General features: G+C 37.9%; 1 protein-coding gene across 1 annotated transcript; it reads left to right on the top strand.

Moving 5' to 3' along the window:
* The first annotated feature begins 1,327 nt into the window (after positions 1–1,327).
* Positions 1,328–9,380, top strand: LOC133367318 (vomeronasal type-2 receptor 26-like). Its single transcript, XM_061591418.1, has 6 exons — positions 1,328–1,455; positions 3,245–3,422; positions 4,069–4,938; positions 6,652–6,879; positions 7,855–7,981; positions 8,452–9,380. Exons 1-6 carry the CDS (start codon positions 1,379–1,381, stop codon positions 9,378–9,380), a joined length of 2,409 nt encoding a protein of 802 aa, XP_061447402.1. The 5' UTR covers positions 1,328–1,378.
* Positions 9,381–14,993: the final 5,613 nt, after the last annotated feature.

Below are 14,993 nucleotides of genomic sequence, written 5' to 3'. Positions count from 1 at the left end.
TATAGTTTGGCAAAGTGAATAGCAAAGAGAATGTTATTGTTATTTTTTAAAAATGGGATAATCCTCAGCAACTTTATATTCAATGGTAAGCCATGCCCTACACACCTGATTTTTTTCCAGATTTGATAGCACCCTCAAAGTTGTTGATATCCCCGATCTTGACTGGGGACAAATGGTCCCAGAAAACTGTAGGGAGAATATTGGCTGCCTCCTTAATTTAGCAAAAGAATTGAGTTACTGAAATTAAAGTTCATCAGCATTTGGAAAGATGATGCTTTTCAATCCCAGCAAGCCAGACAGCAACAGTTAAATTTCCTTCATCAAACAAACAAAAATGCCTCTGAGTGTTCAGAAAGGGAATGCATGCTAGTCTTCCTCCTGTCCACATTACCTGTCTAAAGTTTGTAGAAAATAAGAACAAATAAGACATTTTAAATATTACCAGATCAAAAGTATAAAGAGCAGTATGGAATATGGGGTTGGGGGAAGTGTTCCAAGAGGCAATCATGGTGCATCCAAAATATTCCTACCCATCCACCCTTTTGGAGTAACTAGCTAATTCCATACATCTACATGGCAGGTCATTGAGGGGGACAATGTGCTGGGATCAGTGCTCCCCTTTTAAAGGTGGAACGCCAAGCCTCATCTGATTGGACAGAACTATCCAGGAAATGTTGCCTCCAAACCTTTCCTGAAGGCTTGTGGGTTTCCTCCAGTCATGGTATGATGCAAATCCACCCCCATTTAAAGACAACATTGTCCAGAAGTTTATTCCATCTCTATGAAATGTATTGCGAAAATCTGTGGTTTCCATCCCAGTTCATTCTAATTTTCATGCCAATGAGTACAATCAAATAAGACTTTTGCCGAGAAAAAAAGTTTTATTTTGCAATCTCACAGAGGACCTACAACTATGAGTAAGTGATGAACTTCAAAATAGAAAGTTGGTCTCTCCTGTAATTATCAAATTAATCATAATTAACTGTTATTTCTTCCCATCCCTTGGGAATTTCAGAGGCCACATGCAAAACTATGAACTAAGACTGGAGGACACTATTAATGTTCTATTTCATTCATAGTTTGGTGCTATAGACACACAAAGCTCTGTTTGTCTGATTACTGATTCTTTATACCAGTTGTGAATCAGCAGAACGAGCATTTATGCAAGACAGGGACTCTTGCATGACAAAATGGAAAAAGATGAACTGTCATCTGAAACAAAGAACTTTCCTGCAAGATGGTAGTATTTGTGATCTTGGTATTAGCGCTGCTGCCTCTAACTGGGTGCACGATTCCTCTTGTTCAATGTTCCATCAGTGACCCTCTTCCTATTCTTCACAAATATTATCACTCAGGAGACCTCCTTATTGCTGGCATAATGTCTCAGGTCTATATATTATTAAATGAGATAACCTTCAAAGAACTTCCCTCTCCTAAGCTTTTTGATGATCATATGTAAGGAACTGTATTATTATTATTATTATTATTATTATTATTATTATTATTATTATTATTATTATTAATTTCAATAGAAGTAGTTCCTGTACATATTTGGAGGGGGAAGGGACTGGAAACTTGATCTGTCAAGTCTGTTTCTGCCAGAAACATCAACTTTTTTTATTTTATTTATTTAAGTATTTATTATTTTATTTATTAAGTATATGCCCTGCCCTTCCTCCCAGTAGAAGCCCAGGATGGCAAATTTATGGTTATAAGGTGTCTCATTCTCCAAAGTATTTTCCATTATGTTTAATATGAAGAAAGGTTGATGCGTTTTCCCCTCTTTTACTTCTGGGTAAGAATATAGGAAGAGTTCTGTTCAGTCAGGCAATTGGTTCCCTCTACAATATAAGGGCTTTACTAATAAAAGGTGTCATCATTTTATTCAAGAACTGAATCAATATACAGTATATTTTCAACAAGGAGGTAGCTGAGTGGTCAAGTCTGTATGCTCCATTGACAGTGGAAAAAATGTATTTATGAAGTTTATCCAAGACGACATGGCAGCCACCACTTACATGTTATTTCTACTTAACTTTGCATTTTCTAGAAAGTAAATATTTTTTGCAGATTTTTGGTAGGAATTGCATAATTATGAATAGCAGTTTACAAAAAAGTGTCCATTTCTGTCTTAAATTGAGCCATTTTTAGCAACATCTGCTTGAACTTTTGGATATCAGAAAGTGAGGTAAGATCAGCCCCCTCTCTTCCCATTTTTACATGGCTGCTGAAGACCTATCTTTTTATTCAAGCATTTGGTTAAATTTGTATCGCTTTGTACTGATGTTTTTAAGGATTTTAAATATTTTATGGATTTGTTTATGTATGGTTCTTTGCATGTTTTTGTATTTTCCAAATTCTGTATGGGTTTATGTATGCTTTGTATTTTAAAATCTTTGTAATCCACCTCGGAATCCACATTTGAAATGAGAGGTGGACAACAAAATTTATCATCACCATCATCATCATCATCACCACCACCACCATCTTTTTCTGTGGCTCTAAGGATATTTCCAGATTCCTGATCTTGATTTGATCAGTGCTAAGCCTTGCAGAAAAAAATTATCACTGCAGCTTAGAAAGGCAATTTTGTGATGAGCCTTGATCAATGCTTCAGACACAACATATCTCTTCAACTCGTTCCAGAAATCTGATACCTTAGAATAGTTGTAACAGTACCAGCAACAGTGGTAGAATCATAGTAGATGTAGCAACTCTGGAAGTGCTGGTAGCAAATTAAGCTTAGATTGTGCAGTATGCTAATTCTATAAATAAAAAATAAACTAAAGTAATGGAGATTTTGACTCGTAGATATATTAAATACACATTCCCTTTTCTGCGTTTTTTTCAAATTCTAATTATTAATTATTCTAGTTAGAGTCAAACAGCAAGAACACTTTATAAGTTTTCTTATAAACTATCTGTGCATGTCCTAGTTAGCAGTATCCAGAGCTATGTCAGGAATTGAACTCCTGTTCATTGAATGCAGATGTCCACTTTTGTGTCTTGATGTATCAACTTCCATGGACAGTAGTCATATGAATATTTTTCAGCGATTTCAGATATAAAGAGGTAGAATTGGAATGAATATCCTGATGCACTGTTATGCAGTATGTAGCTCTCATTTCAGGGTAATGCCACAGCTCTACCAGCACATTGTGGCCTTGGCATTTGCTGTGAAGGAGATCAGTGAAAACCCCTTGATCTTGCCCAATGTCACCCTGGGCTTCCACATCTATAATAGCCATTTCACAGCCAGCTGGACATATCTTGCCTCAATGGAACTATTATCTAGGAGGGGAAAACTTATCCCTAACTACAAGTGTGATATTGAGAACACCCCAATAGCAGTCATTGTGGGACCAAACTCTGACATCATTTTCTACATGACAACTCTCCTGAGTATCTTCAGTATACCACAGGTAAGGTGTATGCATTGAGCATAGGCATTTGAGAAATCATTCACATTTCTCCTGACTATTCAGGCTGCATGTTTGTATGCGAATGAGTAGTACACAATGCTTGGGATGAATTAATTCAGATTAATGAAATTCACTGAGCTAATTCAACAATCTCTGAATGACACCTGGAAGTAGTTCCTACAATTTATACGTGAACTTAACATGAACTTAGTTCCGTTTGTGGCAGAACTTTGGACAGTTTTTAATCAAATTCATTCAATTCATTTAACTCAAGTGATCCTCCTGACTGATTCCAGATTCCTCACCAGGTCACTAGTTGGCGCAGTGGCTGGGTTGCATGTAGCTGATCTGTGCCAGCAGCAGCACATCATACACTGAAAGTACTCATACTAATTTATGCCATGGCTTCCCCCAAAGAATCCCAGGAAAGGTAGCTTGTTAAGGGAACTGAGTCCAGTGCCTAGCACACTTATTCCCACATGACTGGAACAACTTCTAAGACCATAAGCTCCATTTTATGACATATATGGTTCCCCCTCTTGCAGTTCTGCCACAAACTTCCACTGGCTTCCACTGCCACTGTTTCATTAACAGTATGATTTTTCTTCTCTCTCTCTCTCTCTCTCTTAAAAAATATGATATTTAGGTCATCTATGGCTCTTCTTCTGTGACAAATAACAACATCCAAGGTGTTTTTTTCTACTGGATGTTCCCCGATGGGGCTTATCAATATAAGGGGATTCTCCAGTTACTGCTACATTTCAGGTGGAAGTGGATAGGGGTGCTTTCTCAGAGTGATGACAATGGGGAGAGATTTCTACAAAGTATTCTTCCCATGTTTGCCCAGATGGGTATCTGCACTGATTTTCTTGAAACTTTCCCCAAACTAGGCTTTTCTGGGGAGCTCAATCAAATGGTGGAGGAAATGTCTGAAACAACTAGTATTATTATGGGGAGCACTGCCAATGTTGTGGTTGTTCATGGTGAAATTCAGACCATTATGGCAATGAGAGTGATCCCTAGTATTGCAGATACTCAGGATATACTAATGCTAAACAAGGCAAAAGTCTGGATAATGACAGCCCAAATGGATTTCACAGCATTTCCCTTTCAAAGAACCTGGGACATATATTTTCTACATGGTGCTATATCATTTGAAGTTCACTCAAAGGATTTTCTAGCATTCCAGAAATTTCTCCAAATGAGAAGCCCTATCTTGGAAAAAGAAGATGGGTTTATCCGGCACTTCTGGGAAGCAGCATTTCTTTGCTCTTTACCCCCTCTTTCTTTAGAAAATAAACATGGGGAAATCTGCACTGGAGAGGAGAAACTTGAGACTCTCCCTGGGTCTGTTTTTGAAATGAGCATGACTGCCCACAGCTACAGCATCTATAATGCAGTCTATGCTGTTGCACATGCTTTGCATGATTTGCATGCCACTCATTCATCCAAATTCAAACAGCCATCAATGGTGGACAGACTAAGATGGGAGCTTCTGAATCAACAGCCCTGGCAGGTAATGTCTCTATATGACTAATACAGAAGTGTTCACCATATCTGGGGGTGCAACAATATGTCATTCACTGTGTAGAAAATTCTGTCTGTGAAGTCTGGGTTTTTGGAATCTAAAAGGATAGAGGTTTTTGGAATCTGGATATCTAACTTGAGATATCTTCCATTTTACATCCATCTATTATCTATGGTTGTATACAACATTAGTCCTATGCAGAGTAGACCTATTGAAAGGAAATAACTGAGATACATGAATTTCAATGGATATACCCTGAGTATAGCTTTATTTTCTTACATTTATGTCCTGCTTTTCTTCCATCATGGAACTCAGAGTAACATACATGTGGCTCACAGGTGGTCATCCATGGTCACCCATCAAAACACTAGCCATACCCAGACCTGTTAAGCTTTAGCAAGATGGTTATTACCACTATAATTTTAGATAAAATATCAACATGGACTGGGATGGAACTTTGGGGCTTTAAATTAATTTTTGGTACTTTTTTTGAGTGGCAATGTTGGAGCTAAGTAGTCTTACATTTTCATAGTCTTTGCAAACGTTGTGGGGAGTGTAATTCACCAGTAGGGGTGAAGTGATAACATCCTTCTAAATCTTCTCCTCTGCCCTTTTCAATGCATTTGGAATATTATGTTATGGCACTTATTCACACTATCACATTATATGAGGATATGGTTACAGTTGCTGTCTGCTCATAATGAGTTACAGACAAACCCTACCAACTTCCCTTTATTTTAAACTCAACTGCTCTTGATTTTTTACAAGTTTCACAACTCCAGTGGCTGAGCACATTTTTTTTTTGTATGTTAATGTCCCTTTTTGTGTTCCATAGCTTTTCCAAGTAGAGGTGATTTTGGAAACTAGAAGTTATGCTGTTAGCTCATGTAGACTAGGGGCTGGAAACCTCAGGCCTAGGGACCAAATGTGACCATCTGGACATACCTATACTTCAGGACTCTTTCTAGGTTACAGCCTTTACCCAGGCCTCACTGACTACACTAAGTACCTTCCGCAAGTGTTTTGGCTGGTTGGCTGGAGCTGTATGTCTCAGTGTGCAGAAACCTCTCTGGCTATATTTGCCTATGGCCCCACCCATCAACGGCATGTGCCCTCCATAAGGTTTCCCACAAGAGAATACGGCCCTTGGACTAAGAAAACTACCCAGTGCTGGTAAAGACAATACTGAGCTAGTTGGATCAATGGCATGACTCAGTATATAGTGATCCCCTGTGTTCTATTGTGTGTTCTGCCAGCATCTGAAATACATTTGGTGGAAATGTGGAATATGGAATTTCCTGCTCTGGGTGATATGTCTATCCTTCATGAGCCATCTGCAACTTGGCACACCTATTTTATTGTATTTATGCCCCCTCAAAAATGTGTGCTTGTTTGGGTGGCTGCTGGGAAATTTGTGTGTGCATGCTTAATTTATGTGGTTCAGAATTTGCTTTATACCAGTTTGTTTTTAACATTCTGTGATAACAGTTTTACAGTTTGTACAGTTCTACTTTGAGTGGTCAAGTGTGATAAAACAAAATCTCATTAAAATGAATATCCCTATTAAGATTATTAACACTACTATGCTATCTTCAAAGCATTTCATACAGAATGCTACTCACTGTAAATATTGTTGCTGTGTTGTACGTTTATTTATTTTTGTACATCCTCATAATTTTCTCTCTCCTCTGCATAATTTAGCTCCATAAATTTCTGAGCAGTGTCTCATTTAATAACAATGCAGGAGAAGAAGTATCTTTTGATCAAAATGGAGAATTGGCCACTGGATTTGATATTGTCAACTGGGTCATATTCCCAAATGAGTCCTTTCTTAGAGCTAAAGTTGGAACAATGGAGCCACAGGCTCACCCAGACAAGAGATTAACCATTCATGATGATGCCATTTTATGGCCTAAAAGATTCAACCAGGTAAGATCCATTTCAGGAGTTTTCCAGACATTTTTTTAGTGTTCAGTGTTAATTTGATGATCTAATCAGGGTTCACAATTGCACTTCAGCAACCCAGCAATGTAACAGGTCCATTTTAAAAAAGAAACTGTGCACAATTAAAACCTTGAAAGACGTATCTTTGTAGGACAAACTAGAATTAATGGGGAGATCCATGGTCATTGCACTGATATACCTCGCTTCCCCAAAAAAGTGGTTTCTGTAAGGAAAACATATGGGAACATAGATTCAGGTTAAACCAGGTCAGGCAGGGGGAGACTGAAACTGAGGGAAATATACAGGAAATGATACAATCAATTCCCTGATATTCAGAAGAGGATAATGGGCCAGCTAATTAATAAATAAATTTAAAAACAACAATGAGCAAAATCCTAACCACTGATTTTCCACGTGACAGAAAATATTCAAGCATCATTATTCCACAGTGTTTGGGTCAGCCAGATCCTAATTCAATGTTCACAGGAACCACCATTGTAAACTAGTATGCTTAGCAATGGACCAAGCAAAGACCATCACAAAAAACAAAAGTAAATTGTAAACACATAATTGCGAGGAAGAATAAGCAAACCAATTTTTTCAAATTTTATTATATGGTCAAGAACCCAATAAAAGCAAACTGAAACACCAACAATCACTGAAAAGAAGCCAGCTTGAACCAAGGAACACATATGGAATGAAAGGCAGAAAATTGGTAGCTAAGCTTTGAGGGAATTGATATATTTACCGGGATGCTTATCATAACAGCAAAGTTACTGGAGTAATGACAGATGTTCCAGTGCTGTAACTAGTAACAGTGGTGATTGCATGAAATGTGTGCCATGAATACAATGCTATTTTTGACAAATCAGCAACAGCCTATTTCTAAACTGCATTTTTTTTCTTTGTAGAAAGGTCAAACTTTGAAAACTGCTTTCTTATTTTCCCATTTCTGGATAGGTTCAACCACTTTCATTATGTAATGAGAATTGCCATTTTGGTTACAGTAGGACCAAGATGGAAGGGAAGCCATCTTGCTGCTATGATTGCCTGCCATGCCCAGAGGGGAAGATTTCCAGCCAGAAGGGTAGGAGATGTATTGAACACTTATTCATAAACTTTGTCAGGGATAATCCAAGTATATACAGATCAGAAACCAATACCCATAATGTCTAAATTTTAGGAAAGGCACAGATAAGAGGATGTTGCCACTGAGATGTGTATGTCCTTGTGTATATCTAATTTAATGGTGTGGGACAGAGGGAAGGATTTCAGCACATCAGGAGCTGGAGGTTATGATAACTCCTGGTTGGTGATGTCTAGGGTGAAGTGATATCTTCATTGCTCAGAATAAACATTCTTCAAATTAGCTCTAATATGTGCATTGCTATGGAATCACAGATGAGTATAGCTACTTGTAAATACAATTAATTGAGAAGGGGTCAGACTAGTCTTTCAAGCAGCCATCATTCAGGGATTTCTAATAGTTATGTTTTATCTCTGTCAAGCAAAATATTGGGATTCTCCATACAGCAGACTGTATTTTCTTTTTTTCAGATATGGACGACTGTTTTGAATGCCCTGAAGATCAATATCCAAACAACGACCAGGATAGATGCCTTCCAAAAGAAATAACCTTCTTGTCTTATGGAGAACCTTTGGGGATCACGTTGGCCACTTTTGCTCTCTCATTTTCTGTCATCACTGCATTTATATTTGGAGTTTTTATGAAGTATAAGGAAACTCCCATAGTCAAAGCCAACAATCGGACCCTCACCTACACTCTCCTCATCTCCCTACTGTTCTCCTTCTTTACAGTTTTTCTATTCATTGGCCAGCCTGAGAAGGTGACATGCCTCCTTCGACAAACTGCTTTTGGTTTCATCTTCTCAGTGGCAGTATCTTGCATATTAGCCAAAACCACCATTGTAGTTCTGGCATTCATGGCCACCAAGCCTGGATCCAGGATGAGGAAATGGGTGGGAAACAGACTAGCCAGCTCTATTGTCCTGTCCTGCTCCCTTATTCAAGCTGCTATTTGTATTATCTGGCTGATAACTTCTCCTCCATTCCCAGATTTTGACATGCACTCTGTAACAGAAATGATTGTAGTAAAATGTAATGAAGGTTCAAGTATAATGTTTTATTGTGTCTTGGGCTTTATGGGTCTCCTGGCCACTGTCAGCTTCACTGTGGCTTTCCTAGCCAGGAAGTTGCCTGACAGTTTTAATGAAGCCAAGTTTATCACCTTCAGCATGTTGGTGTTTTGCAGTGTTTGGCTGTCCTTTGTTCCAACCTATTTGAATACCAAGGGGAAATATATGGTGGCTGTGGAGGTTTTTTCCATCTTGGCCTGCAGTTTTGGACTACTGGTGTGCATCTTCTCTCCTAAATGCTATGTGATTTTACTGAAGCCTGAGTTGAACAACAAAGGGCAGCTGGTAAGAAGAAAGAATGAAGAACAAGGCAGATTAACCTGTAATTAAATCCAATTCAGTTCAGAGTGTGGTATTCAGTGTGGTATTTCTCAAACAATTTAGTGAAAGAGCAGTCATTTAGGAAGGTGTTAGGAAGTTCTCTCATTCTCAGTATTTTTCAGGGTACTAAAGATATGTAATTTGTAGTATGAGAAACTACAAATCTCATGATCACCAAGCTTGAAATAATTGTTCTAAGCTAATATTTTATGTCAGAGTGGTATTGTCTCCTTCTCTATTTGCATGTGTAAGTGTATTCAGTGTGTGACATGAGCTTCCAACTTGCCTGCCCTATGGCCATGAAACAACTGGAGTCAGAGTAACTTTAAGAGCCTTCTTTATTTAGGAACACACGCTTGAGATGTGAATGTGATCCATATGACTCATGAATAAGTTCTGAAGTCAGTATAATTCATCTATGCATCCTGTACTTGGGGCTGCTAAAACGCAAGGTGGGTTTCCTATAAGGTAGAAGCAGAGACCCCTTAGTCACCTCAGCAATCCAGATTTTTTTAAAAACAGCTTGGATATGTGTTGGTGAAAAGGTAATCTATGTCTCTTGACCTTATCTGTTAAGACCAGGATGTGACAAGAAGGGAGAGAGAGTGTAGTCTGCAATATTGAAACTTATGTTTCTGGACTATAGAAAAAGCTAGGATCAAGAGGGTGAGTAGGTCCTCCTTCATGATTGCCAGGGCCCTACTGTAATAAAAAACGATGATTTTGCCAGCCTTTTCCGATCCCAATGTGGAAAGAAGTAGATTTGCAAGAGCAAAGCACTTTCTCCTCTAAGTTTAAGGAACATCAAAGGCTGGGGAGGGGAGAGATCTGTGCAAAAATTCCATTGTGACAAACAGATGAAGCTTGTGTCTAGCACAAAGATACATTTGTCTGAAGTTTGGCAGGTTTGTCACACTGGGGCACCTCTTTCATGTCTGCAGTTTTCAGTCAAATTCTCCCTGAAACACTAAGGGAGGTTAATTGGATCTTCTTTTAATCACCCCAGATATGTAAAGGCTTTCCTTCCTGGAATACCACTGCTGTTGTCCTTCTGAAATTTGCTAGGATGCCGTGCTCTGATGAGGCTGCACTGGGACCAGTGCTGCCCTTATAAATGGAGGAGACCAAACATTTTCTAACTGGACAGAAGATCATGGACAGAAGATCATGTCCCCATCACATCTGGAGGGAAGTCTTGTAGGCTTCCTCTGTCTATGTTTTAATGCAAATCCCCCGTTTGAAGAGAAACATTGTGCAAAAGTTTGTTTCACCTCTATGAAAAAAAAATTAATAAATTAATTTTTTTCTCTTTTTCTCCTGGGATTCATTATAATTTTGAATAGGATCAAATAAGACTTTTGCTGAGAAAAAATATGGTGTTTTTTTAGCAATATCTCAGAGGACTTGAAATTATTAGTGTGTCATAAACAATAGCCTGAAAAAAGTTATTTCTCCTGTAATTATCAATTTAATCATAATCATTTCTTTCCATCCTGGCGGAATTCCAGTGGCCACATGCAAAACTTCCATTAAGACTGGAGGGTGCTATTATTGTCCCCTGTTTCATTCCTAGTTTGAGCAATACATACACAAAGCTGTCAGTCTGATGACTGATTCTTTAAATGCAAAATTCTGGCTTTGAATCAGCTGAGTGAGTGACTGGTCGAGATAAGGACTCTTGCACGGCAAAGTTGAAAAATATGAGCTGTCATCTAAAACAAAACAAAGAATCCTGCAAGATGATAGTGTTTGGGGTCTTGGTATCAGTGCTGATGCCTCTAGCTGAGTGCAAGATTCTGATTGGTCAGTGTTCCATTAGCAACCCTCTTCCTATTGTTCAGTTTGGAGACTTCATCATTGCTGGCATAATGTCTCAGATCTATACATTTGTAAATAATATAATCTTTGAAGAGTGCCCCTCTCCTAAACTCTTTGACGAGCATATGTAAGGAACTGTGGTTATTTAACAATATAATATTGTATATCCATAATAAATATATTCCTACCCACCTGAAATTGCCTGCTTTTTCACTTTCCAAAGAATGCTACAATGTTCATGTTTTTGTTCCTGAAACTACTTACAGTTAGCTTGCTACATGCTAGCATATCTAACTTGAGGAAATGCCATGGAAGAGGGTTCCTCCTTGCATGGGCCACACCAACTTGGCTCAAAGACCAGCACCAGTCTTTTGACCGATGAGAGACTTTCATTGACCTCTTACTATAAAAGTGAATTGAGGGACCACCTGTTCTCCTCTCCCCTCACCATAATAGTAGCATTTTTCTGAACCCATGGCTAAATTTGGAAACCAGAAATGAAGAAAACTCTGTTATCTATTAATCCGAGGATGGCTAACCTATTTTGGGCTCAGGACCACATTGACCCATGGTCACCCATGTCAACAAGTGTGTGGTTGAGGTTTAAAAGTGGCTACGGCCATTTTTTTAAAAGGATAAATTTCAGGAATCTGGGGCTATCACAACAACTTTTGGGCAGTAGATAATTTTAAAAATGAAAGATTGTGGAGGGCCTAGGGGGAAACATTTTGGCATAACAGTATCACAGAAGTAATTGTGGTTGTAGCCAATAAAAATAAATTGTATTTTAAATTATAATCTTTTACTTTAAAAAGGGACAAATATGGGGTGCCTTGGAGAGTCACAACAACCTTATGGTATCTTAACAACAACAACAACAACAATAAATGACGACGATGGTGGTTGGTATTCTATGCTATTCATACTCAGTTTAGGACCAGTGAAGTTAATAGACATAACTAAGGCCCCATTTGCACTTTACATTTAAAACGGTATTATACCTGTTTAAACAGTCATGACTCCCCCCCCACAAGAATCTTGGGCACTGTAGTTTAAGGGTGTTGGGAGTTGTTTGGAGACCCCTATTCCCCTCCCAGAGCTACAGTTTCCTGGGAAGAGTGATTTACTGTTAAACCACTCTAGGAAAGCTCTATAAGAGGAAGAGGGACCTCCTAACAACTTCCAGCACCATTAATAAACTACAATTCCCTTCCGGGAAGGGTGACTTAGCCTGTGCCTGCTTTTGAGACGGGCTCCTGCCTCAAAAGAAGCTTATTCAGATATATCAGTCAGTTTTTTCTTTTTTTTTTGACTGATTAAACTTCTCCCGGGTAGGGAGAAACGAAGAGATTAACCTCAAAGCCTATTTTTGTTGGGACGACCAGATCTCATTAATTTATGGGACGAGGTCCAGCCGACGAAGGTGGGACGGATTTTCAACAGCAAGCTCTATCTGTTAAAGCGAACGTTCATCTTATCTTCTAAGAGAGAACGCACTAACAGGCAAGCACCCTTCTTTCTATATTTTTCTTTTACTTGACTTAAATTGTTGCTGTTTAAAAGAGATTTGCCAGATTGATCGGTTTTTGACATCTCACTGGGGAGCCGTAACTTCTCTCTGCTACGCACTAATTAATAGCTTATCTCTGTTTTTGTTGCAAAAAGCTGTCCTGGATTTGCATTCTAAAGATACACACAGAAGAGGGATTTCTATTCCAGATTTTTATTTTGAAAAATATTATATTGTTTTGAGACTACTCTCTTTTTGGTCTATTTTATTTTGACGAATCTGTTTCTTGACGATTGCCATTAATTGCTTCGATCCTGGGAACTGCATTTTGTTTACTTAACTATTGGAGAGATAAGGCTGTCTGCTCTGTTTATACTGTGATGTCACCAAGTTTGGAGTATTAACCCAATTGTTGCTGAAATAAGAAGTGGTTTTCCTATATTTTTCTTTTAAAATGGCAATTAAGAAAGTGGCTGAGAATCTGGAAATAACTATGTTTCAGAGAATAATGAATGAGATTGAGATAACGAAAATTGAATTGAGTAAAATGAAGCAGGAGATTAAAGATATAAGGGTCCCTGTGAGAGAGGTGACCCTGGAAGGGGTCCCTGTGAGAGAGGAGACCCCGGAGATTGGAATAGGGGTCCCTGTGAGAGAGGAGACCCTGGAGACTGGAATAGGGGTCCCTGTGAGAGAGGAGATCCCGGAGATTGGAACAAACGTGGAACAGGAACAAGATTTGGAGTCTATGGACTTTAGAAATAAAATCTATTGTTTGGAACTCAATGTTATCTCTGAAGAAATTAATGAAGATTCTAGAGATAAAGTTATCAATGGCATGGATTATCTTCTGGACTGGAATGATGTGATGGAGCCCAATATAGAGAAAATCTATGGAATTAACTGCAGCCATGTGACAATGGAAAAACTTTTAAGAGATGACCCAGTGTATTTTGAAAAAAAGAACAGAGATATGATTTTACAGCAGTATTTCAGCAACTTATTCAGAATGGATGGCAAGAAAATATTTGGGATAGAGGTAATTCCCATCAGACTCTTATTATATGACTATGGCTTTGACAGCAAGATTATTATGGAATACTGATAATGGAAGATTGGATATTGAAATTACTGGACTTAACAAGACTACTGAAGATGGAAGATGGAAAATGGAACTAATAGAGATAATAGAACAATGGTTACTGAAATTACTGAACCTAACAGATTCTGATGTGATGGATTAATTGAAATGTTTATTTTGACTATGGTTATGACAATAAGATTATCATAATTAGTAATGAGATGGATTAATCGATATGCTTATCTGGAAAAAAAAATTGATAGATATATTTCTTAAAGAATTGAAACCTCTCTTTGACTTTTTGTGGAAAGAATAAAGTAATGTTTATGAGATTTGATGATTAAGTAAGATAACTACTGGAGGAAAGTGATTTTATAATATGACTTAAGAGACAGGATTGCTATATATTATAGACTTATAACTGATTTGATCTTTGACAAATGGGAAGTCAATATTTTACTCTTTATTTTTTATTTTTGTTTTTTTTTTTTCTTCTTTTCTTTTTTTCTTTTTGTTTAACTATTTTTGATTTTGTTTTTTTGTCTTTGAATGTTTTATGATTTTGTCTTGTATGTTTTATGAAAATCTGAATAAAAATTATTGAAAAAAAAAATAAACTACAATTCCTAGAATTCTTTGGGAGAAACCATGAATATTGAAAGCATACAGCTTTAAATGTATAGTGCAGATGAGGCCTAACTTAGGGTCATTAATTACAGTGCATCTAGGTTGAGTAGGACTTAGTTGAATGCAACCCAATGTATTTTTTAAGGTATAAATAGAGGGGCAGATTTTTGGAGGCCACTAAACCCTTGTGGGGGGCAGATATGGCCCACAGACCACAGATCACCCATTCCAACATGAATTCATTTACTAATTCATTTGCTATAGCAAACAGAATAAACATAAGACACAACTGTAGAGTTCTGAAGCAGGAAATACATATGGGGGGTGATAGCTCCCTGACAACTGAAGTTTCTATTCAGATTTGTAGGTATTCCATTATTGAAAACCTGGTCCCATTTGTAATTTGTGCAGAAGTTTATTGCACATCTATGAATGAATGTGTTGTGAAGGAGTCTCTTTTTTTCTTTTGCTATGGTCATATTTTTTAAGACCTCAGCTTTCTAAAGATTCTCTCTCGTCCAGCCTCCGAATGGCTCATTATGACTTTCTTCCTCTCCCACTGAGGAGGCTCAGAGAAGACTTTGGA

Source organism: Rhineura floridana, chromosome 11, assembly GCF_030035675.1.
Source record: "Rhineura floridana isolate rRhiFlo1 chromosome 11, rRhiFlo1.hap2, whole genome shotgun sequence".
NCBI classification, from domain to species: domain Eukaryota; kingdom Metazoa; phylum Chordata; class Lepidosauria; order Squamata; family Rhineuridae; genus Rhineura; species Rhineura floridana.
Note: the sequence above shows the minus strand (reverse complement) of the source record. Positions and strands in the feature narration are given on the sequence as shown.

Excerpts from the sequence above, each read along its gene's own strand:
- LOC133367318 (XM_061591418.1), top strand. The coding sequence starts at position 1,379 with ATGTCTCAGGTCTATATATTATTAAATGAGATAACCTTCAAAGAACTT. Across the intron at positions 3,423-4,068 it reads GTATCTTCAGTATACCACAG|GTCATCTATGGCTCTTCTTC; the intron begins GTAAGGTGTATG and ends TATGATATTTAG. Across the intron at positions 4,939-6,651 it reads TGAATCAACAGCCCTGGCAG|CTCCATAAATTTCTGAGCAG; the intron begins GTAATGTCTCTA and ends TGCATAATTTAG.